A 25,225-nucleotide genomic window follows, 5' to 3' on the forward strand; every position below is an offset into this window, starting at 1 on the left:
TAAAAGAACAGAGAAACTTGTTAACACAAGTGGTGTGAATGAAATGACAGGCAACGAGCCGTATATATAGAGTTTAAAAAAAAAAATTAATACCGGATGTCCGACCCACACCACAATGGCGGACGTTCGCCCGCCCGTCGCCCGCACGTCCGAGGACATCCGACGTCCTTACGGGACGTCCGTATCCTACCTTCCACGCCACAATGGCGGACGTCCCGGTCGCCCGTCGCGGATGTCAGACCGGACGTCCGCCATTGGAGATGCTCTTAGAGAGAGAGAGGGGGGGAGGGGGGGAGGGAAGATACCAAAACAAACATAGAGCTGCCATAATGCATTTGAAGCATCTGCTACAATCGAAACAAGCATTGTATGGTTATATCACACTTACAATACGACAACGAAGACGACACATTGCGTGGATGACATATACTTCATCTTCGCCTCACCAATCCCAACCGGCTGTCAAAGGAATCGACTTTAAGAGCTTCACCTTCAAAACTAGCTAGATTTGCCTTAATCATACCATCAATCGTTTGGTGCTCATGCTTGCTTACTGGCTCCACAATTTCATCTGTATTCACGGGTGCCATCAAAAGCCCTTTGTCAAAAGTGAGCAGATCTTTCAGTTGATCTGCCACCTGCTGTGAGATGACTGTATTACTACTATTGCTACTGCTACTGCTATTACTATTACGTACTTCATCCAAGTCCAACAAAGACACTTTTTTTACAGAACTAGGACGAGACTCTAATGGCGTACGCCTAAACATGAGGGATAAGTGCGAGAGAGTGAGCAAAATGATCTGTTGACCGCGCAAATATACTGTAGATTTAACAACTGCGCTTCTCAAGTCAGAGAAGAGCATCGGTACATGTCTCTCCAGACTCATTTGGCAACGTGTCCATGTCCAGAGGAGCTGATGACGTCTGACGCCTTCCTGTCTACAAAGTATAGTTAGATAATGGTGGTTATTAGTATTACGCAACTCACTTATATAAGCGGCCAGACTTACATATGGAATAACATATGGGCGGATCACAAGGCCAACAGCAAGGCTGATTACGCTGCAGAGTCCCAAACCAAGAAGCCAGGCAGAGGTGGTTCCGAGAACTGCAAAGAATGAATGGCATCTTAAGACAGACACGATAATGTTTAATATATGCAGTCATCTCACGAAAGAACTTAAAACTCCTCATATGTTTAGCAGTAGGGAAGTACTAAGTTAAACACCTGGAGAGGATTAATGAAACTAAACAAAGAACCTAAAAATACGGCAGTTCTCACCAGAGCCAGACTGCCTGCTACAATCTTCTGTTCTCAAACTTATTTGACGAACTAATCTGTTGCCATGGTCAGATATCAGCAAAGCACACATTTCAGAGATAAAGGTCAACTCAAAATCATCAGAAAATGATGCATCACGAGCAGGTCCATCAGCATGGCCAGCCTTTTGTGAATAACCTCCAGCGATTGTGGTCACACCTGCAATATACAATATAAGAAAGGAATCAAACACGACATGTAAAGAACACGATTATTGTTCTCCAGCAGGAGGCCAGATATGAAGTGTTTAGATTATTTAGAATCAAATGATTCTTGTAGTATGAGAATAAGAAGGAACAACAGGGGTATCAGCAAAACCTGTAAGTTGTAATATAAAACATAAATGCATCACATAAAAGTATCCCTTAAATCAGTAAAAATTTGTGAATATGCTTCACTAAATGTTTTTAAAAAGAGCATATGGCAAGCCTACTTCAACCAGTTAAACTGATTCAGGATTTCATTGGTCTCCTCGACACTGAAACAATGATGTATGTTTGTAAGCAGGCAAAAGAATGTATTGTCTGCTTAAACATGTCCTTGATGTATCCACCTGATTTGGTGATCTTCCGAATGGCATGGTTACGATGGTCAGCAACATATAAATTCCCGCTGAGATCAACGGCAAAACTCTTTGGCTTATTGAACTTTGCTGAAGCCAAGTCACCATCCACATACCCAAACACTTCATTTCCTGCCAGCTTCTTCATCACAGTCTCTGCAAGACAACGATCCCAAGAAAAGTTCATTATATCATAAATTCCCTTCACCCTTCCATTATTAGTATTCACCAATAAAAGATAAGATAAATTAAAAATTTGAAGTATGGACTTCATGTATTAACTTACAACCTCCTAAATACGGCACCGCGTCCTCTGATTCCAACCTACCCATAACACACAAACATATAGAACACGTTCTTGAAATAGCATATTAAATCAAACCATCAAATTTGGGGCACCTTCTACGATAAATGCATTTCTTTGAAAACCACCTCCAAGTCTCCAACCCAACTCTATATCACCAAATACATAATTTTAGCATACAACCATTTCCCACTCATTCTTTAAATTAAGTGTGAAACAAAATTTACTGTTTTTGCTTGAACTTAATTAGAATAAAATCACTAAAGAGACAAAAAATAAAAGCCTGCACTAAAGGATCATTGTTGCACAATTCTATCAAAACCACCTCCATGTCATGAAACAGCCATTTGAGTTTGGGACAGTGTTCTGTTAGTTTGAGACACTACAATTCATTCCCAGTAAATGTAGTGTAGCACTGTTCCTAACCCTAAATTCAGTAAAAAAAAACACAGTTTGGTTGGAGTACTAGATAAAAAGATTAAAGTTTTTAACCGTTGGAGGTTGAGGTTGTAGGCAGCAATGCAGTGTAGAAAGTGCTGGCAACGGAGTCGAGAATGATGAAGAGATCGGACGGCGGAGATTGATGCAGGATGGACTGAGGATTGACTTTGATGTTAGACTTGTCACCATCGATGAGTGTGGTGACTGTGTAGCCGTCTTCATAAATGATTTCCCCACTTCCACCAGCCACTGGAAATATAAGAATTAACTTAATTTCCAAATATCGTAATGATCAAATGGTTCGATTTTTAACCGACAATTTTGATATTTTCTCGATTCTTTTACCTTGGACTAGAATCACACAAAATTGCAGGAAGACAACGACGAAGCAGATGAAAAAGTTAGAATGCGCCATGATCGATTTGCAAGGGGAGAGAGACGATGACTGTTATGTGCACAAGTGAAAAAGGCAAAGCAATGTTACTTGCACCATATCTTCAAGGGGGGAAAGGGTAAAATACTAAAATGAGCTAACTCCAAGATAAAAGGTAAATGGAGAGCTTCAAAGGAAAATATAAAAATAATATTTAGATAAATGAGGAGGTAAAGAGAAATAACTATAATATTTATTTCTTTTTAATAAAATTTCATGTTCTAATAAAAAAAGTATTTGAGGAGGTATTATACTATTTTTTATTTTGAGAAAGTATTTTTATTTCTTCTTGAAGAAAATATAAAAAGTTAGTTACTTTTATTTGCCTTCTTAATTTATCTTTTTCTTTTGGAGTCTATTACTTTCTAAGAAAGTATAATCACATTTTTTATAAGGTAAATAAGAAATATACTTTCTCAACTTACCTTTTCTCTTGGAGATGCTTTAATATTTACTGTACTATTTTCGAAACCACCCCAAATCTATTTGCAAACATTCCAAAGACCCCCTAATAAAAGGAAAGGGGAAAAAAGGAAAGAAATTTCTCAACTAAGTTCATCTACTACTATTATTTTAATATATTTAACAAATCTTTCTTCGAATTTAGCAGCTACTCTGGCATGTTCATTTCCGATTTCCAGATCCAATTATTGAATTCCAGCTTCTCCAGATCTCTGCATCAACGCTCTGTTTCTTTGTGATCTCGTATACTATACTGCGGCGGTTAGGCCGTTAAGAGTGTGTGAAATTCGACACAGCTGGATCTGGTTGAGCTTTCTCGGAGCTTCAAAACGGACCCAATCATGAACCCCTTCTCCTCCGGTACTCGCCTGAGGTTAGTCGTAACTTATGCATGTTCATAATTTGTAGTCTATTTATTTCATACTCGACTCTGGATGGATCAAGTGTGGAAATGCGCGCAATTGCGATAGGTCTGCTTCGTCTTTGTTTGTTTTGGTTCTATTTTTGATGAGTGTTCGGTAATGTCGCATTGGGGCGTATGTATAGGTTTATTTCAACATTGTATTGGACCTATTGCTGTGGATGTTCGTTTAAATTATTGGACGCGGGATTTCTGTCTTTCTTTTGGGTTATATGAGGAGTTCATTGATGAATTGTGGGTTGAATGAGGAGTTCATTGATGAATTGGTTGATAAAAATGATGTGTAGATAATTCAAATAAAGCTAGTAGGGATAAATATAAAACCTAGATGTTGCGAACTGAAGATACTCCTGCATTCTTGGTACTTGGTAGAACAATTAAATCATCATTTTGTGATTTAAACTAATTATATAGCCTTAGTACTCTTAGGTAATCGTGCTCCTGCGCTTAATAGAAATCCTCCGTGTTTCCTGTTAAGCGTAAAAGTATCTTCTTGTTTGCTGTAAAAGTTAGTTGTTTAGTTGTAGTGAAGAATCTCCCTACAGAAGAACTCAACACTAAGGGGTCGTTTGGTAGGTATGTTACGGCAAGATAGCGAGCTTTTTATGGGTTTGCCATGCGTTTGGTAAGTAAGTTTGCTTTTTGAGAGCCCGTGTCATGTATCTAGCCCGCCAAAAAAGCCTATGTTTCACCATGAAACACTAACCCACCAATACTTGCCTCATGGGTTAAATCTAGATAGTAGGAGAAATTTCCATGAATGCCCTTCATATTAACCAAACCAAAATGGTTAGTATGGAGGTTATTTTTGTCCACAAAAGATATACACCATCCGTCCATGAAAAATAGTCTCATTTTACCATTTGGGGATGTCCACAACAAATATTCCCATTTCTAAAAATGGAAAGTTTCACTTTCATACTTTACCTATTTTTTTTCCTTCTCTCTCTTACTCTACCAATTTCTCATTAAAACCTGTGCCGTCCACAAATGTGACTATTTTTTGTGGACGGAGGGAGTAACATGTTTTTCTGTCTTATATATCAAACATGGATTCATGATAAAGTGAACTTTTAACTAAGCTATCAAACATGTCAATAAGATACCTAACTAGTCATGATACATATCATGGTTATTATCCTACCTAGCAGAAATATAGTTAGTCTACCAAACGCGCCCAAGTATGTACTATGATATGTTTATCTATTTTCATTCATTTGCATTGCAATCATATTATGGAACATTAGCATAAATACCTCAAAAACCCAACTTGAATTCGGGGCCATGCATACAGTTGCATTTCGTTGTGCTGATTATATCGATAAGATTGTACTGAAATAAGTTCAATGTTTCTGCTAGGGATATGATTCGGGCTATACGTGCTTGTAAAACTGCTGCAGAGGAACGTGCTGTTGTTAGAAAAGAATGTGCTTCTATTCGAGCTTCTATAAGTGAAAATGACCAAGATTATATGCATCGCAATTTGGCGAAGCTCATGTTCATACACATGCTTGGTTACCCAACACATTTTGGTCAAATGGAATGTTTAAAATTAATTGCTTCTCCAGGATTCCCAGAGAAAAGAATAGGCTATCTTGGTCTAATGTTGCTCCTTGATGAAAGACAAGAAGTTTTGATGCTTGTTACGAATTCCATAAAACAGTATCCTTCTTACTATGTAGGATGAAGCAACATACACAACCATTTCTACAGATAGTAAAATAAGAAAAATGAAATCACTACATATGGTCCATCTCTTTCCTTGTCCCTTGTTCTTTATTTTGCCTTAACTTATGTAAAGAGATCTAAATCATACAAACCAATATATTGTTGGACTTGCTCTTTGTGCTTTGGGTAATATCTGCTCGGCAGAAATGGCTCGTGATCTTGCACCAGAAGTCGAAAGATTGCTTCAATTCAGAGATCCTAACATCAGGAAGAAAGTAAGCTCTTTAAAGACAGTATGAGTCTAGAGATCTACCTATATTGTCTGTCACTAGTTTCCAGTTAAGCTATACCACTGTTGTGATGTCTTCACCTATCAGAATATAATGCTCAAAAACATCAAGCACTGTACTGATATTACTTGCTTATTGGCTATTTTCGGTATTTTTGTCAGAAGACTCAGAACATGGGAGGTCCGACATGTTTCATTCCCTATGTAGACCTTATTTTTTGTGACATAAACAGGCAGCACTATGCACAATAAGGATAATCAAGAAAGTGCCGGACCTGGCTGAGAATTTTATAAATTCTGCTGCTGCCTTACTTAAAGAAAAGCACCATGGAGTTTTAATAACTGGTGCGCAGCTTTGCACAGATATGTGTAAAGTCAGTACAGAGGCTCATGAACATTTTAGAAAGGTATGTTTTGTGTCAGTCGTGTGTGCTTCCTGGAGAAAGGCAAAATGACCCAACATATGAAGATCCAACTTAAAAAGATTCTAATGTTCTCTTTGTTTTATTCTTTCATTTTCCAGAAATGCATAGATGGTGTGGTCAAACTTCTAAGGGATCTTGCAAACAGTCCATATGCACCCGAGTATGATATTTCTGGGATCACAGATCCTTTACTTCATATTAGATTGCTCAGGCTTTTGCATGTGTTGGGCCAAGGAGATGTTGATGCTAGCGATACTATGAATGATGTCCTTGCCCAGGCAAGTTAGCTGCATTGGTCTAAGCTACAAAGAGAAAATTATTGATCACAATTAGCTGTTTATACTAATTCCTCCATAAAAGCCTTAATTATGATGTTTGATGCTTAACTTTCAATATTCAGCACTTTCAAAGGAAAATCGGGTACCCTATTTCTGAATGTTATTTTGTTTCCCTTATGTTTTAGGTGGCTACAAAGACCGAGACAAATAAAAATGCAGGCAATGCCATACTCTATGAATGTGTTGCTACAATCATGAATATTGAAGATAATGGTGGATTACGCGTGCTTGCTGTCAATATTCTGGGAAGGTTTTTGTCCAGCCGTGACAACAATATTAGGTAATTTTCTATGAACAAGTCATGGGACCACGAAAAAGTCAAGGAAGCTGTACGGTTTGGTCTTGCATAACATCATGTTTGCCGTGATATACTTTTTTCAGCTTATCTATACTTTATTGTGAACCGAAGCTCACATGCTGCTAAATGTTTTAGTGAGCGCTTGGCATACTCAGTAATGGGCACTGCAAACTGTATCTTTAAGTATAACACTAGCAGAATGATGATATTTTGCCTTAACTTCAATAATCTTAAAGAATAATTTTGATGCATAATTTTGCTCTTCAACTAAAAGTCTCTTTCAGGGATATTTTGATGCATAATCTTGCTCCATGAACTAATGATATCAATCATGCTTGCATCATATTTATTTTCTCGAATTCATTAGGGAAGTTGTAACGATGACCTGTTCTCTGAGGCTTATATATCTTCTACTCTTAATGATGAATCCTTGTGTGGCAAGCAAGGGCATTGGTGGCTGTATTATTCTATTTGGAGTTCTTCACTTCAATGTTGGTTGAATGTACCTGGATGGTACTCCAATTTTTCTGGATCTTTTTTCTACCTAATTGACCTAATTGAATGAATGTCATCCTCCAGATACGTAGCATTGAACATGCTGATGAAAGCTATTTCATTAGATAGTCAGGCAGTACAGAGGCATCGTGCAACAATTTTAGAATGTGTAAAGGTATCATGTGACCACAATTTATTTTGTTTCTTTAACTGCAAAGTTTTCCCTTTTAATTTTCATATGTTCAATTGAATTCTTCTGTTTCAGACATGATACTGTTTATCTACGGGAATTCACCATGCATTTTATTATTTGAATCTTGACTTCAGTTCTTCCGTTCCAAGTGGGTTTCCTTTACTTGGTAGTAATATACTCCCTCCGTCCGTGAAATGTTGTCCAATTTTACCATTTTGGTCCATCCGTGAAAAGTTGTCCACTTTGCTTTTTTTTTTTCTTTCTATTTTTGGTAAATGGACCCAACTTTCCACTAACTCTTTACACTCACATTCGATTATAAAACTAATATATAAATGTGGGACCCTCATTCCACTAATTTTTTCAACTCATTTTTCTTCACATTTCTTAAAACCTGTGACAAGTTAAACTTGGACAATATTTCATGGACGGAGGGAGTATATGGTAATGCATGACTTGACTTGTGAAATCAGATTAATCCAGTGGGGTATTTAGTTCCGTGCCATCTTATAACTTTGATGATATATTCTCCTAGATTCCCAATCCAATTTATAACGCTGTTATGTGAATTAGTTATATACTTCCCTGGAATCCCAGATTCGCAATCCAAATTTTCAATCCTGTTAAGTGAATGGATTTTATTTATTTATATCCATGGAATCCACAAGTTTCTGCTTAAAATGTTCCTATTAGAACCATCAATTTAAGTTTCTCAGTTTCTTAAATTTCTTTCATCCCGTTTCTCCAACTACCTTCAAACCGTATTGTTCTAGGATAACATATAGGATAGTTATAAAGCCAGCTGATTCGTTGTCAGGATCCAGATGCTTCAATCCGTAAAAGGGCCCTGGAGCTTGTTTATCTTCTGGTAAATGAAAGCAATGCAAAGCCTTTGACCAAGGAGCTTGTTGACTATCTTGAAGTAAGTGACCCGGAGTTCAAGGGAGATCTGACGGCCAAAATATGCTCAATTGTGGAGAAGTAAGTTGGTTATTCTGAAGTTGATAAAGAAGATTTTCTTTCCTTGCTAATAATTTATAATTGTCCTGAGTTGTGGCTATATTTGTTTGTCCCTTTAGAAACCCACAAATATGAAAGGCTTTAAATTGTTTTTGTTCAACTGTAGATGGGTTTTAAGCCACACTTTTGAGCTATAAGAAATTTTCATCAGTGATTCGTTTCACTTTGTATAGGAACCAGATCATGGTTTGTGAAAATAATAGTTTTAACAACAGGACATTTAAAAGTTCTTTATTTCCATTTTCTCTAATACTAGTTAGCTCCTGCAACTATTCTTACAAGTCACAATTACAGGAATGTACTTTTCATGTTAAAACATTGTTTTATCCCTTCATCTGTAGTTTTACTCACTTTATCACAATTTTATTCTCTGAACTTCCATAACTGTTCTGTTTCTCGTCATTTAAAACAGTGAAAGAATGCATGATTGCAATTTGTGTTTAGCAATATAAATAGCTTGAATGGATGTGGAATCTGATATATTTTCCAGTTTATTGCATTTGTTCATATCCTTACTCGTCTGTTTTTGTTACTCCAGGTTTTCCCCTGAAAAATTGTGGTATATTGATCAGATGGTGAAGGTTCTGTCAGAGGTACGCCTTTGTCTTAAATACTTTGAAGAATTTCTGTGTACTTCTATTATTTCGACTTTAGAGGTTTTTCTTGATGATTGATGAATAAATATTCATGTATTTAAGCTCGAGAAGCAGGTTATTTTCTTCTTGGTATAGGGAATGTTCAATATAGGATGCTTAAAGCTTATATGTCCGTGGTTTGAGAATGCCAAGTACTTGTGCTGCTATTGTCCTCATCGAAGTATTTCAGAGAAATCTTTTGATTCACATTAAAATATAAACTTAACGAACCCCCTAGTTTGACTCTGTATTGTATATATCTCTTGATTTGTTATCATAATTTTGTGCGTTTCAATTTTTGAAAAAAAGTTGCTGTCATGTTCATCCTGTTGCTTGTATGTATTTTTTGCAAAAGCAAGATATGCTATTGAATTTTCGTTAATCCAATTTATCTCCTACTTTGATTCTGTATTGTATATATCTCCTGATTTGTTATCAGAATTTTGTGTGCTTTTCAATTTTAAAAAAAGTTGCTGTCATGTTCATCCTGTTGCTTGTATGTATTTTTTGCAAAAGCAACATATGCTATTGGATTTTCGTTAATACATACTCATTCATATTTTCTACAATCAAATTCCTATAGACAGAACTGGGCCTCATTAAATTATCTTTATTTCTTGTCATAATGAAGAGAATTGATTTTTGTGATAGTGTTTCAGGCTGGAAACTATGTAAAGGATGAAGTTTGGCATGCACTTATTGTCGTTATTACTAATGCTCCTAACCTACATGGATATACTGTTAGAGCTCTATACAAGGCTGTTCAAAAATCAAGTGAACAGGTAGGCATGCTGCAGAGGTGTAATCCTTCTGAAATTTGGTTAAATTGTCTTGTCTGAGCGTCATGCTTATTTTTCTATTTCTTCATAAGGAAACACTTGTTCGAGTTGCCGTGTGGTGCATTGGTGAATATGGGGAAATGTTGGTGGGTAATGCTGGTATGCTTGATGTTGAGGATCCCATCACTGTGAGTTGATGCTTCTTCGGATTTTCTTAAAAAAAATTGCCATCTTTAAATTCTTTGACCTTTCTATTAATGGAACTTGGAACAGGTAACTGAAGCTGAAGCTGTGGATCTTGTAGAAACTGCAATTAAGCGCCATTATTCAGATCTCACAACTCAAGCAATGTGTTTGATCGCACTGTTAAAGCTATCAAGTCGATATCCTTCATGTGCAAAGTATGTTGGCATTGGTTCCCTGCATATTATCCCAGGGTTGCCTGTTTCTAGTTACTGTTTATTAATCTTAATTATATGATCAGTTACCATTATGAAGCCGGGAATCATTTTTTAATCTATTGCAGGAGGATAAATGACATTGTCCTTCATCAGAAGGGAAGCCTTGTGCTTGAGTTGCAACAAAGAGCCATTGAATTCAACTCTATTATTGAGAAGCATGGGAAAATTAGGTACAGATCCAGGCTTTCAACCATGATTAGAAAATTTATACTTTCTTTTCTTTGCTTCTATATTCAATGTCAACTTCTAAGATGATGCTGTGTGGTCCAGATCTGCATTGGTGGAAAGGATGCCGGTGCTTGATGAGGCAACTTATAGTGGGAGGAGGGCTGGTCCTGTACCAGCTGTGGTTTCAACTTCATTAGGAACTCAACCGAAAATGTCAAATGGTGTTGCTAAACCCACTTCAGCTCCTCTTGTTGATTTACTTGATCTTAGCTCTGATGACGTTCAAGCACCAAGCTCTTCTGGTGGAGATTTTCTTCATGATCTTCTTGGTGTTGATCTGTCTCCAGCTTCCACAGGTTGATTTTCTTATTTTTATATCTGATTTTTTTAGATTGAATATTTGGCAATGTCTATATGTCATCTTTGAAGTTTTTATATGATGCCAAGACTTATTCGATATACATGCATTGGCATTGATCTGCCTTTTCTTCTCTTGAGCACTTGCAAGGGTTTAGGAATTATGAAATCCATAGGTTGTAAAACAAGTATCATGTTTTTTGGACAGTCTTGTTGCATTGAGTTTACTGTTAAGTTACTCTCAGGTGAAAACACTTTATGATCCCAACTATACTAATCTCTGCACTTTACCATCTCAACTTTAATCATAACAGTTTACCATTTAAACTATAGATTTTCTTCAATCAAGTTCCTACTAGTTTTAGTCTTTTATGACCACTAGTTACAAAAACCAAAAAGTTAAATACACTGTGGTGGCACCATTATATACCCCTTCATTAATTTTCTATTTCTTCTTCTATATATCTTTTGTTTATTATCTGTATTTTATATTCCATATTTCGAAAACTGAAACATGACAAGATGAATTTCTGTCGAATGTTGGATAATCATCAAGTTATGGATAAAGTTTGGACGGTTATCCAGGGGAAGATGGTAAAGTGTAAAAACTCTCATAGTTGCAACGGCAAAACACTTTTACCCCTTCTCCTTATTTCAACATTGAGAATAAAATTGTTCTAAATTAGTTTTTGGTTTCTTTTACCTCTTTCACTAACATCTGCATGTCTTCAGTTTCAGGAACTAATAATAAGGCCCCAAAGAATGGAACAGATGCATTGCTAGACCTTTTATCCGTTGGAGCTCCTACAGCACAAAGTAGTTCTTCCATGCTTGATATGTTATCATCTGAACAAGATAACAAAAGGTCTGAGGGTCTGCTAGACAATTTTGCATCCCTTTCTACATCTTCAGCACACTCCTCTTCAGCTGTTTCAAGTTCTTCAATGATGGATTTGTTGGATGGATTTGGAACCAGCTCGTCTGTTCCTGGTATGTCCTTTTCATCAGTCAAGTTCCCTTGTTTTTTATATTACTACATTTCTAGTACTTTGATGCCCTAGCTATAGTTGCAGAAACAAGTGGCCCATCCTATCCATCAGTTGTTGCATTTGAGAGTGGCTCGTTAAAAGTAACTTTCAACTTTTCGAAAGAGCCTGGAAATCCTCAGACCACAACAATTGAGGCTCAGTTTGTGAACAAGTCTCCTGATATCTACTCTAATTTTGTATTCCAGGCTGCTGTGCCAAAGGTATTTTAAGCATGCAATTGAATTTATATGCATCTGTTTTCCTGTGCTGGAAGTCCTAAGAGATTATTCTGCTCAAAGTGACTCCTTTCTTGTCCTTGTACAAGCTGGAGAATTACTGTTTTGTTACTTTGTATTTATCATATGATGGTTTCTAAGTCAATCATCTTCCCTTTCTGTTATTTGTGGTGATATAGCTCTTATTGCTAAGCCTTTTGTGCACAGCCTCAGTTATTTTGTAGTGTCGGCTTGCAGAATCGTGCTCTTAATATTTTTGTCCTTGGTGGTTATCGCATCTATCCTCATATCGTTTTGTGAATCCAATGTACAGTTTCTTCAATTGCACTTGGAACCAGCCAGTGGCAGTACGCTTCCAGCAAGTGGTAATGGGTCGATCATGCAGAAGCTAAAAGTTTCAAACAGCCAGCATGGCAAGGTAAGATAATCCATATCTACTCACATTATTTACCGGTTGCATATTATTAGAATTAATATTGCTTAGTATAATGTTACATATGTATGTGTATATATCTTCAGAATTATGTATTGAGCAATAGTATTGCATGACCTGTAGCACCCTTCTATCTTAAAATAGAAAAGCATTCCAATGTCAGTCAATAGGTTAATAAATGAAAAGATGCAAGAGTAGTTTTGTGAGTAATCTGCTAATCTGCATTTCATAAGAGTATGGTTTCACTTTCAGAAATCCCTGGTCATGAGAGTAAGAATAAACTACAAGGCCAACGGCAAAGATGTTTTGGAGGATGGTCAAATAAGCAATTTCCCCCATGGTCTGTAGACTCATGATTCTGGAACGGGGAAGCACGATCAGTTTCAGATGAAAATACTAAGATACGGTGGCAACTGGAGTACGATGATTTTGAACGACGGCCGGTCTTTGCCTCATCACTACCTCCAGGAAAAGTTTCTTTCTTTCTTGACAATCTTTCGACTTAATTTTAACCTTTGGGTGCATACATACTTGTTTGTAGTACAGATATCTTATTTGAATGGATTATCGATTGTATTCAGGCTGTGTGTAAATCTTAAAGAGAGAAATGAATCTACATTTGTTTTTTTTTGTTAATTTTAAATGTTTGTTAACCTTCCGTAATATTATCATGAATATATATATATATATATATATATATATATATATATATATATATAGAGAGAGAGAGAGAGTAGTGATCAAGATATAACTAATTTTAAGTGTATAACTAGAGAATAAATTTCAGCCACACATCTTAATACTCTAAATTAATCTTATGGCTAAGCTATTTTTACATGTTTTAAGTAAAAAATAATTAACAAGGGCATTTTTGGAAACCATATTCAACTCCAACCGTCTCCTTCAAATTTCCAACTCCAATTTTAGAAAAAATGAGGCTTTTGTTCACACTCCTTTTCCTCTCCCCTCTCTTCCTCCTCTCCCCAACCTCCGCCGCCGAGCTCAACATCACCCACCGCGCCGGCGCCGCCAATTGCAACCTGTTTTAATCCTGTTTTAATCCTGCAATTAAATTAATTGCTTTAGTTGCTGATTTAGTTTTGAGTTCCGATTGATTTGTAATGGTATACTTGTGTGAGAACAACAATCGAAAGGGAAGGGAGTGCAAACAGGGAATCGGCTTCTCTGTTATAAATTCCTTTGAATTTGGTTTATTTTGCATCTTGCAGAAGGATCCCTCCAATTATATTCCAAACAAACATAAGTACCTGCTTTTCTGTTTCAGCTGTGATTATATTATATTGGATGCATTGATTAGAGATAATGATTTATAATTAAAGACGACAAACTTAATTAAGAATGCTTTCGTGTGAGATCGGCCTTCTTCCCAATCATTTTAAATTTTATTTTAAATAATTATTAAATTTGATTCGAAACTTAATAAACTCTAGCTAATTGAGGAAATTATAAATCTAAATTAAAACTTAAAAATTTAATCAAACTTAATTGAGTTTTACAATTGGATTTATTGGGATCAATTTTGTCACTATTAGCATTATTTTACTTCACTCTTGTTTACAAAACACATCACTCTTAGTATGATTTTACTTCACTATTGTTTACAAAACACATCACTCTTATTATGATTTTACTTCACTGTTGTTAACAAAACACATCACTCTTATTATGATTTTACTTCACTGTTGTTTACAAAACACATCACTCTTAGCATGATTTTTACTTCACTCTTGTTTACAAAACACATCACTCTTAGCATGATTTTACTTCACTCTTGTTTACAAAACACATCACTCTTAGCATGATTTTACTTCACTCTTGTTTACAAAACACATCACTCTTATTATGATTTTACTTCACTCTTGTTTACAAAACACATCACTCTTATTATGATTTTACTTCACTCTTGTTTACAAAACGCATCACTCTTATTATGATTTTACTTCACTCTTGTTTACAAAACACATCACTCTTATCATGATTTTACTTCACTCTTGTTTACAAAACACATCACTCTTATTATGATTTTACTTCACTCTTGTTTACAAAACACACCACTCTTATTATGATTTTACTTCACTGTTGTTTACAAAACACATCACTCTTAGCATGATTTTACTTCATTCTAGTTTACAAAACATATCACTATTAGCATGATTTTACTTCACTCTTGTTAACAAAACACATCACTATTAGCATGGCTATAGTGATATGAAGTAAAAATATGGTGCTTTAATTACAATGTTTTTAAAATTAAGAGTCTAGTTAATTAAGCCCCACGGCAGCTGCCACATCATCTATGGATGCTTCACATCCATATATTCGCACGCAATTAAAGCTCAATTCTGCGTATAAGCAATATCAGAGGGGTTAGAGCTGCAGAGAGGAGATGCTTTCTGTCGATTTTGCTGCTCTATGACTGCGGGCGAGGAGGCGGAGGAAGACGAACGAGGAGAAGCTGCGCGTTTTATGACCAATCTCTTCCCCTTTGTCTTCAGCAACAACTCGAAGCGCACGCGGTGGGACTGCTCCTTCGCCGTCCGTAGCCGCGGCCGATGGGGCAAATGCGGCTGAATTTGTGAGTTTGAATGCTGATTGAGTTTTATCTATTCAATTGGGGATTTTTGTAGCTGTTGCTGCTGCTGAGAATTCTAATTTGGGGGAAGATTTGAGTGTTTTTTTTTTCTGGCAATGCAGCCTGATCAACGGAAGAAAGTGAGCTCTTTTTTTTAGTAACGTGAAATATGGTTTCCAAAAATACCCTTTTTAATTACTTTTTATTCAAAACATGTAAAAATAGCTAAGCCATAAGATTAATTTGGAGTATTAAGATGTGTGGATGAGATTTGTTCTCTAGTTATTTGGTTAAGGGGTGTTTGTCATAGATCACTACCCTATATATATATATATATATATATATATATATATATATATATATATATATATATATATATATATATATATAGGGTAGTGATCTATGACAAACACCCCTTAACCAAATAACTAGAGAACAAATCATAGCCACAAGATCAAAAAAATCAATGGCTAGTATTAATTTTCAAATTTAATGAGATCTTAGCTCTCTCAATCACAAATTTACTTAATAATAACAAGATAGGGGTATTATGGTCTTTGCACATACATAATTAGGCTACGTCATTGGCAAATTCAATTCATTTGAAAAAGAAACATTGTTCTCCTTCGTCTACGCCGTTGTTGTCGGTTTTCCTCCAGGATTCCGCCTCCTCCTTCGTCTACGCCGCTTTCGGATTGCTCTCAGCCGCTGAATTCATGCTTTGGATTCGCCGGAGACTCATCGAGGAGGATGCTGCCGCTGTTGTCGGTTTTCCTCCAGGATTCCGCCTCCTCCTTCGTCTATGCCGCTTTCGGATTGCTCTCAGCCGCTGAATTCATGCTTTGGATTCGCCGGAGACTCATCGAGGAGGATGCTGCCGCTGAGCGTTAGATTCGGAGATGGCGGATACTCCGTTTCTTCAACACTATCTATGGAGATTTGGGGGGCAAAGGATTTTGCCGAGATTGCCAGTTTGAACGTGTATGGCAGTAGAAACAGATTTTGTTGTATTTTTTAGTATAGTTTATAACTCTTACGTTCTGATTAAATAAATATTCCACTGAATTTTATTTTATTTTCTTGTAAGTCTTACTACTATAGTTAATGATGTGTTGTGTACTCCATTTTATCTTGTAAATCATGGTAAGAGTGATGTGTTTTGTAAACAAGAGTGAAGTAAAATCAGAATAAGAGTGATTGTTTTGTGAACAACAGTGAAGTAAAATCAAAGTAAGAGTGATGTGTTCTGTGAATAAGAGTGAAGTAAAATCACAGTAAGAGTGATGTGTTTTGTGAATAAGAGTGAAGTAAAATCAGAATAAGAAGAGTGATGTGTTTTGTGAACAAGAGTGAAGTAAAATCAGAATAAGAGTGATGTGTTTTGTAAACAAGAGTGAAGTAAAATCATAATAAGAGTGATGTGAATTGTAAACAAGAGTGAAGTAAAATCAGAATAAGAGTGATGTGTTTTGTAAGCAAGAGTGAAGTAAAATCAGAATAAGAGTGATGTGTTTTGTAAACAAGAGTGAAGTAAAATCAGAATAAGAGTGACGTGTTTTGTGAACAAGAGTGAAGTAAAAATCATAATAAGAGTGACGTGTTTTGTGAACAAGAGTGAAGCAAAATCATAATAAGAGTGACGTGTTTTGTGAACAAGAGTGAAGTAAAATCATAATAAGAGTGATGTGTTTTGTGATAGTACTATATTTTTAAATTTTAAACTGCATAGTAATATTATTTCTCATTTTTAATATACAGCAGTTCAAAATGCATGGTGGGTTTTACACACTCGGCATTATATATTTATAAAATCTGATTTTCTAAATTTATAATAGAAAATTAATTTATGACATAATTTGTAAAATCATAGAAGATAGTAGTAAATCAGATTCTTATTCAACTGGGAATTAGATTGAATCATTATAAGAACACAGGTAGCATGCAAACGCACAATTAGTGTGTGACTGTGTGTTGCTGGTGCTTGGTTCTGTGTATTGAGGAACGAAAATTGACCAACCCTCTGTTCTCGGACTTTTTCAGCGGCGGCCACCACACTGCCGCCTCTAGCTCTGCAGGGAACTTCTCCAGCATCGCTCCGATCAGGGGGAGAAGTTACGCTCTGTTGAAAGCTAGAACTCTCTCCATCGCGCATGGCACGTCGGTTTCGGTAATGAGATCGGTTATGATCAGCGTCGTTTGGATCTCTTTGTGTAGTTGCTTGAACAATCTGGTGGCGTTGCGCTGCTCTTCAGCGAGCTGCGAGGGTTGGAGCTTGTTCACCACCACCGTCATCTCCACGAACAGCCCGGCGGAGGACGCCTTTAGGGGAAGAACCGGCGTGTGCTGCGGCGGCGGAGAGGCCGGCCATGCAGAAGCGAGTTCTCCAACAGAATAGCCTCTTATGAATTTAAAATGATTTCCAAAAATACCCTTGCCTATTTTACATTATTAAAATACATAATATTTGTTCCATTAAGATGTGTGGTTGAGATTTGTTCTCTAGTTATACACTTAAGATTAGTTATATCTTGATCACTACCATATATAAGGGTAGTGATCTATGGCAAACACCCCTTAACCAAATAACTAGAGAACAAATTACAGCCACAAGATCAAGAAAATCAAGGGTTGGTATTAATACATGTAATTTTTGAATTCAAGGAGAAATTAGTTTCCTCAATTACAAATTTACTCCATAATAACAAGACGGGGGTATAATGGTCCTTGCATCCAAAATTACGAACCGAGATCACATATTCTTTTCATTTGGAGTTTAATTACGACTCGCAGATCAATTCAAGCTCAGCTCACTGTACTCCAATGGCGGCTGAATCCCCAATCGATTAACATTGAATTAAGCTGGTCTCGGTTTCAATTCGCTGATTTCAATAAAATTTATCGATTCAATTCGTCGAAAATCGGGTTTCTGTTTGCTGTTTGTTTCTCTCTTCGATATGTTTCAATCGAAGTGAGAGAATATAGCAATTGGCTCCATTTCAAGTCAGCAGCAGGTGTTTCCGACCTCCATGGTGCTGCAGGAGTTGCGGTGCGAGAAGAGAGGTTACGAAGATGAACATCAGCCATGAATTAAGTTTTCATTCTGCATTTAAATGTCAGTGTAAAATTAGGCGCAGAAGATGAACAATATTGCCAAAAATGGATGAATTAGATTGGAAATAACATCATCTCGGTTTTAATTCAAAAGTTGTCGCATGTTTGTAATTAATTAAAATTCATTTTACAACAAAATGCTTCAGCGTCATTGAATCCAATACGAAACCTAAGCAACATACAGAAAGAAAACTCATATACTCCAACGCGGCTCGATTATTACAAAAACAACAGTAAAGTAAGATTATGCTAAGAGTGATGTGTTTTGCAAACAAGAGTGAAGTAAAATCATGCTAAGAGTGATGCGGTTTGTGAACAAGAGTGAAGTAAAATCTGAGTAAGAGTGATGTGTTTTGTGAACAAGAGTGAAGTAAAATCTGAGTAAGAGTGATGTGTTTTGTGAACAAGAGTGAAGTAAAATCAGAATAAGAGTGATGTGTTTTGTGAACAAGAGTGAAGTAAAATCAGAATAAGAGTGATGTGTTTTGTGAACAAGAGTGAAGTAAAATCAGAATAAGAGTGATGTGTTTTGTGAACAAGAGTGAAGTGTTTTCTGAACAAGAGTGAAGTGTTTTGTGAACAAGAGTGAAGTAAAATCAGAATAAGAGTGATGTGTTTTGTGAAAAAGAGTGAAGTGTTTTCTGAACAAGAGTGAAGTGTTTTGTGAACAAGAGTGAAGTAAAATCAGAATAAGAGTGATGTGTTTTGTAAACAAGAGTGAAGTAAAATCATGCTAAGAGTGATGTGTGTATTAATTCATGATAATCACTTTTGCTAATCACTTGAACAATGACAACTAACATCCCCGAATCATGAATAATATACACACATAGAAAGGAAACGCATGTTTATCTCAAAAAATATGAAAAAAAGTCCAGGTTAATTCAGTTTCATAATTATATGCCGATTTATTACACTATCCAAAGTTCCATACAATATACACACTACTAACTTCCGCAAAACTACTCAGCCCCAAAACAAAACCTTCATAACTGAAAAAAAAACATAAAAAATGAAGAAAATAAGAAGAAAGAAAAGGTAAAAATCATGGATAATCTGGAAAAGAGTTATAGGGGGACTAAACGCCTTAAACACATGGAGCAGTAGAGTTTGCGCTTAGTTTTGAAAAAGAGCGGCACGAAGCAGAATCTCCAGTTGCTCTGCACGTCCAACGCCTGCACCATTCCGCCGCAGTAGGGGCACGCACCGCCCGCCACCTACCGCCCAATCACCCTCTCGTCTCGGCGCATGTTCGGCTGCGGCGGAGAGGCCGGTCGTGGCGGTGGCTGGAGACAATTCAGATTCAGATTGTACAAATTGCGCAGAAGACAATTCACGTTGATACATTTGAGATATTGAATTCCAAAAATGCCCTTTGGCTATTATTTTTTATAAAAATCTGCAAGATTATTTAAGCCATAAGATTAATTTGGAGTATTAAGATGTGTGGCTGAGATTTGTTCTCTAGTTATACACTTAAGATTAGTTATACATTGATCACTATCATATATATATATATATATATATATATATATATCATTAGCGGCGGATGGAGGTGGGGTCGGCCGACCCCACCGCCATCCCTGGTGAACTGCCGGAATACTCCTCCCAACGGCCCCCGACCCCACGGCGTTCGGAACTCTGCCCCATGATTCATCTTCAAGCTGCGCGTAGCTTTTGCACCTCTATTGTTATTTCCTCTACTGCTAAATCTTTTATGCGTGGGTTTAGGTTTGGGCCTTTTCATTTATTTTAATTAAAACATGCAGGGAATACTTTCTTCATAAATAATTTATCTCTATTATAATGGTTAATACTTTCTTTACAAATTACAACTAAGATTGCTCGGTATCTAAATTAATTTTAATTCAAATTAAGGGTTTGAGGCGTAGAGCATAGGCTGTGCAAAAAAAGATTCGGTGCATTATATTATAGGAGTATAGTTTATTGAACATCTTGTAGTCATGTTTTATTAATTAATTTATTTTATTATCGTAGTAACTGATAAATTTTAACCTAATTTTAATAGATATTCCTTCCGTCCGATAAAAATATGAATATTTGGAATGAAACGGAAATTAATGTACCATTGTTAAAATAAGAGAGAAATGGAAAGAAAAAGTAATTATAGTATTGTTAGTGGAGAATGTGGCTCATCTACTAGAAAAGGAAGTTACGAAATACTATAAAAGGAGATAATTTTATGTGACATTCCAAAATGAAAATGTATTTATTTTTATGGGACGGATGGAGTAATATCTATCTTTTACTTTTAGTTATTGATTTTAGTTACCTTCTATTTTAGATTAACAGATACTCCATTCGTCCCACAATAAAAGTCATATTTTGTCATTTCAGTCTGTCCTACAATAAGAGTCGCATTTCACTTTTTATCATAAATGGTAAATAGGTCTCACATTCCACTAGCTCACTTCACTCATATTTTATTATAAAAAATCAATATAAAAAAGTGGGCCTCGTGTTCCACTCACTTTTCCTACCTACTATTCTTTACATTTTTTAAAACTCATGTCTACATCAAATGTGACTCATATTATGGGACGGATAGAGTATTCATTTTTTAAAAAATCTCGAGTTTCCATCAACTCTTCTAATGCTAATGGCGAACAAAAACAACAGCAACTAGAAGATATTTTCGCAACTAATTTTGACAGTTTCATAATATCGTAGAAGTACATATAAAATAGAGATATTTCATTTATAATGTATCTTTATAAGTATATATATTAGTATATTTTATTATTTCTTTTGACCCACGGCATTTTATTCATGGATCCGCCATTGTATATCCTATCACTTGTCGCCATGCCATCTCTCTTTCTCTCTTTCAAAACACATAGTAGTAAAAGATTACTAAGACACAGCATAATTGTGTAAATAAATTTGTTGCTAACAAATGAAAGTATGACATCGTTAAAAAAAAAAATTTTAAGTATGACATCGTTGTCTCTTGATTGGTCAAAAGAATCTATAGCTCAATCACATAAATGTCGAATCAAATGCAACCCTTTTCCAATCGTCCGTATACGGCTGCTCTAACTTCAACATGATTCTTATTTTTTTATAAAAAAGATATCAATATTATATTCAAAGCTTTTTGATAGAAATACTGACATTGAATGGTAGGAGGTTCGTATTTATGCGACGGTGCGTGTTCATCATTTTTCAATACAGTACGTGATTTTTCAGCATTATTGCTAGTGCCCATTGAATTTAACGTTTCCAATGATCGTTTGGTTATGATCGGATTCACTTCCAAAAACTAATGCTCTCTTTGTACTAGACTAAAATTTTCAATTTGACTCCGCATTGTTTTTCATAAATCTAAAAAAAAGTGAGTGTAAAAAGTTGATCGAATATGAGTCATACATTATACTATATATTGAATTTATAATAAAATATGAGTAGGATGATTCATCGTGAGGTAAAGAATTATTCTTAAATAAAATACAGAAGATCATTGGGTTGTGTCCAAGGCATGGCTTTCTTGGTTATTTAAACCAATTATTTAATTTGAAAGAATAAATGTTATTAATATTAACAAATATACTAGTAGTATATGTAAAATGAGAAAATATCATTGTCTATTACTCCTTCGCCGTGAAATAATGTCTCATTTTTCATTTTGGGATGTCCGCGATTCATTTTCCTTTTTCTATTCTACTAAGTAAATGGATCTCACCATTCACCTAACTTATTACACTCACTATATGTATATCTACTATTATAAAATCAATATATAAAAGTAAGGTCCACTTCCATTAAGTCGTGCCGAATCAAAATGAGACTCTAAATGGTGAACGGATGGATGGAGTACTTCATTAATCCCTTTTTAATGCATCACCTTAATTATCTTATTTAACTCCTATTTTAATAGGCTAGTATTACTTAAATGAGAATTAAAGGAGTAACAAACACCTGAGCCTCACTCATTATTTATGCTATACGTGATCATTTGTTTTCCCTATCTTATACTCTTTTATTAATTGAAATTGATCTATATATCATTAAAATTAACATTCTCCCATATTGTGTAATCTGGCCACAGTTAAAGACACAAAATCGTGGTAAAATTGGAGAAGAAACCCTATATATATAGTTGAAAATGAGCATCAAGTGTGAGCTTAGATGCAACTCTGCACCTTACCATTTTGTATACACGCTTACTGCATTTGCCATATTAATATATATATATATATATATACTTGCTCAGACTCAACCAGGGAACTGCTATTTACAGCATCGTCTGCCTCTGTGTGTCTCTGTTTTTGTGTGTATGAGAGAGAGAGAGAGAGCGATGTTTTAGAGAGCTGGTAAAAATAGATTAGCATATAGTACTATAAAATGGATTGAATAAATATATTTGGCCCTTATTCTAGACTGACCAAGATGAAATTAGAAGGCTACAAACAACATATTATCAAATTAAATCCTAATAATAAACAAGCATACAACTTACTACAATAGTGAAGAAACATGAACACCATCAGCATCCACTGTTGTTCATGCTGCTACTCACATTCAAATCATGATGATGAAAACCGTAGTAGCCCGGCGGCATGCTACTCATTCTCCTCCTCCTCCTCCTCCTTCATCAGCTCCACCGGCCTTGATGAGGGCCCCACCGAGGGCAGCTTCGACAGAAGGGCTTCGAGGCTGCTCATCGATAGGGCTATTCTCATCCCCTCAGCTTGAAACTGATGATCGTAATACTCATTTGCAAGCGGATTCATCATGTTGTTTTGATAATGCCACGCTTCTTGAGGCGCACCGTATGCATCCATCTTCATAGGGTAGCCTGCTGACGATGAAGACGATGACGGATGTGGCAACAAAACTCCCGGTATGCTCTCGATGTAGATCACCTTCTTTCTCAGCAGCACTACATAGCTCAGGTCCTCAACAACCTGCACCACATTTTCAATATTTATCCATCTATATTAATTAATACTAATATTTAAGAGAGTGAGAACCTTGTGGACAGCTCCTAATTGAATGACACCTTCTCTAACAGCAATCAAAGCAATAGTCTGCAATAATGGATGTGGGCTTCAATTTAATTCCTTACTAATAGTATTAAAAAAAAATTGAATGATTGAGGTTCATTGTACCTTAATACCAGACCGGAATTGAGCTTCCCAAGTCCTGGGGTGCTGTTTGTTCCCAATTATTATACTGTTATAAAACCAATTTACTAATTTATTGATTTGAAATAATTAAACTATACTTACAGAATCAGCTGAGTTATGCCATGCAGATAGGAAGTTGATTTCTTGATCATTTGGCTCTTTGTGGATCCATTTGTGGCTGTGATCAGCCGCCACTTTCCCAATCAAACTGAGAATTAATTAAACAGTTTAATGAAATAATTAATTAGTAAGTAGTACTCACTTCTCTACATACAAAAATACATACCCTTCACCATAATTGTAGATTTCATGTGACATTTTGAAGAAGAGGTCAGGCTGCAACCCACATTCCTTCACCTCACCAGCAGAAGCTGCAAAATTGCAAAAACCATCTTCCCAAACCAGTATCCTGATTCAACTAAATCCACATCAATACTACTTACTACTATATGGACTACTATTATTAGTAACCTAAAGCTTACCAGTTCTTCCTCACACCTCTTGACCTGTCATACACCCCTCCTTCCCCATCCCACCTGTCATAAAAAACCATCAAATGAATATACATACATACATAGAATAAAGAGTATATATGTAAACACTGACTTAGGAGGAGGATAGTTTCTAGGGAGAATCCTCCAAAAAACAGCATAAACCCATTGGGAATTCTCATGTATGCAGAGACTCCTAAGAGTGTGTTGGAGAAGATGAGTTACAGCTAGAGAATTGAGTTGCTCTTCCATTCTCCTTTTCTTTTTTTGGTGGGGGTAGTGAGAGAATTGAGTACCTCTCACTCTTTATACTATTGTGAATGTTTGTTGAGCCAATTTACAAAACAAGTAAAACCCCAACATCTCTTTAGACCCTTTATATAAGGGTAAGGCCACCACCAACGCCTCTCTCTCATTTCTAATACTATAGTAGTATAATTTGAGATGGCCAACGCTTTATGGTGTCGAGTTTTTCAAACCTCCATTCAACACAAGAGCCCTCTATAGTCGTATGCTTTTTTCGTATCATCCATAATCACTACCTCCCATTTATTTCTCTTTTCCTCCCTGACACACTACCACTCATTATCACACTCATTATCACTATTTACACACATCTGCCTAATCTCAATTATGGACTATCAAATTAAATGCCTCCAACTCCAACTAGCTATAGGACTAGTTGGTAATGGTATTGGTAGCTAGAATTACAATTTTAATTAATTATTATTATGCATTCTTACTAACTAATCTACATTATTTCTCCCAAAACCACCAAACATCCTATAAGATTAATTCAGAAATTAGGGATATATAGCAAACATAATTGTATAGAATGTGTCACGTGTTAATTCGTTATCTATAATGAATGACTGCAAATGTATATAGACAACATTATGATGGTACTATATTTGATCAAGCTGTGTTAGGGGTTTAATTAGGATCGTGCAAATTTATTTGATATTAAATGCACCTAAAATTGATGTTTTCAATAATACACCTAGTCACATCATGCTAACGCACTTAATTATAGGCAGGAATTAATCATCTTCCCTATTTAGGACAAGTGTTTGTAATCTTCTTGACTATCAAAATCAAGAATTTACTCGC

General features: G+C 35.9%; 3 protein-coding genes across 6 annotated transcripts; 1 reads left to right on the plus strand and 2 right to left on the minus strand.

Moving 5' to 3' along the window:
* Positions 1-302: 302 nt before the first annotated feature.
* On the minus strand, positions 303-3,151 carry LOC121797274. 3 transcript variants are annotated; one of them, XM_042196033.1, is made up of 6 exons: positions 2,977-3,151; positions 2,683-2,880; positions 1,878-2,042; positions 1,286-1,483; positions 1,014-1,111; positions 303-938 (listed from the first exon to the last, which is right to left on the minus strand). In XM_042196033.1, exons 1-6 carry the CDS (start codon positions 3,044-3,046, stop codon positions 432-434), a joined length of 1,236 nt encoding a protein of 411 aa, XP_042051967.1. In that variant the 5' UTR covers positions 3,047-3,151; the 3' UTR covers positions 303-431. The 3 variants fall into 3 exon arrangements, with proteins under 3 accessions (XP_042051967.1, XP_042051968.1, XP_042051969.1); XM_042196035.1 differs by having other exon boundaries at positions 714-942; XM_042196034.1 differs by lacking the exons at positions 2,683-2,880; positions 2,977-3,151 and adding an exon at positions 2,176-2,675.
* Positions 3,152-3,620: 469 nt separating this feature from the next.
* LOC121794748 (AP-1 complex subunit gamma-2-like) lies at positions 3,621-13,406 on the plus strand. 2 transcript variants are annotated; one of them, XM_042193076.1, is made up of 18 exons: positions 3,621-3,899; positions 5,307-5,609; positions 5,749-5,890; positions 6,138-6,311; positions 6,428-6,607; positions 6,793-6,947; positions 7,545-7,635; positions 8,471-8,634; positions 9,212-9,266; positions 9,968-10,090; positions 10,180-10,275; positions 10,361-10,488; positions 10,614-10,718; positions 10,819-11,072; positions 11,806-12,063; positions 12,141-12,322; positions 12,651-12,755; positions 13,023-13,406. In XM_042193076.1, the coding sequence occupies exons 1-18, from the start codon at positions 3,868-3,870 to the stop codon at positions 13,116-13,118; spliced, it is 2,643 nt and encodes an 880-aa protein (XP_042049010.1). In that variant the 5' UTR covers positions 3,621-3,867; the 3' UTR covers positions 13,119-13,406. The 2 variants fall into 2 exon arrangements, with proteins under 2 accessions (XP_042049010.1, XP_042049011.1); XM_042193077.1 differs by having other exon boundaries at positions 12,147-12,322.
* A 9,438-nt stretch (positions 13,407-22,844) lies between these two features.
* On the minus strand, positions 22,845-24,504 carry LOC121793619 (protein RICE SALT SENSITIVE 3-like). Its single transcript, XM_042191652.1, has 7 exons — positions 24,231-24,504; positions 24,107-24,160; positions 23,911-24,033; positions 23,727-23,832; positions 23,607-23,648; positions 23,469-23,525; positions 22,845-23,402 (listed from the first exon to the last, which is right to left on the minus strand). The coding sequence occupies exons 1-7, from the start codon at positions 24,365-24,367 to the stop codon at positions 23,058-23,060; spliced, it is 864 nt and encodes a 287-aa protein (XP_042047586.1). The 5' UTR covers positions 24,368-24,504; the 3' UTR covers positions 22,845-23,057.
* Positions 24,505-25,225: the final 721 nt, after the last annotated feature.

The sequence above is a fragment of the Salvia splendens genome, chromosome 3 (assembly GCF_004379255.2).
Source record: "Salvia splendens isolate huo1 chromosome 3, SspV2, whole genome shotgun sequence".
NCBI classification, from domain to species: domain Eukaryota; kingdom Viridiplantae; phylum Streptophyta; class Magnoliopsida; order Lamiales; family Lamiaceae; genus Salvia; species Salvia splendens.

Coding starts and splice junctions, on each gene's coding strand:
- LOC121797274 (XM_042196033.1), bottom strand. CDS start 3,046: ATGGCGCATTCTAACTTTTTCATCTGCTTCGTCGTTGTCTTCCTGCAA. Junction 2,881..2,976: donor TTGTGTGATTCTAGTCCAAG/GTAAAAGAATCG, acceptor TTATATTTCCAG/TGGCTGGTGGAAGTGGGGAA. Junction 2,043..2,682: donor TACAACCTCAACCTCCAACG/GTTAAAAACTTT, acceptor GTTGTCTTGCAG/AGACTGTGATGAAGAAGCTG.
- LOC121794748 (XM_042193076.1), top strand. CDS start 3,868: ATGAACCCCTTCTCCTCCGGTACTCGCCTGAG. Junction 6,312..6,427: donor CTCATGAACATTTTAGAAAG/GTATGTTTTGTG, acceptor TTCATTTTCCAG/AAATGCATAGATGGTGTGGT. Junction 11,073..11,805: donor TCTGTCTCCAGCTTCCACAG/GTTGATTTTCTT, acceptor GCATGTCTTCAG/TTTCAGGAACTAATAATAAG.
- LOC121793619 (XM_042191652.1), bottom strand. CDS start 24,367: ATGGAAGAGCAACTCAATTCTCTAGCTGTAACTCATCTTCTCCAACAC. Junction 24,161..24,230: donor AGAAACTATCCTCCTCCTAA/GTCAGTGTTTAC, acceptor TTTTTATGACAG/GTGGGATGGGGAAGGAGGGG. Junction 23,649..23,726: donor GGCATAACTCAGCTGATTCT/GTAAGTATAGTT, acceptor GGGAACAAACAG/CACCCCAGGACTTGGGAAGC.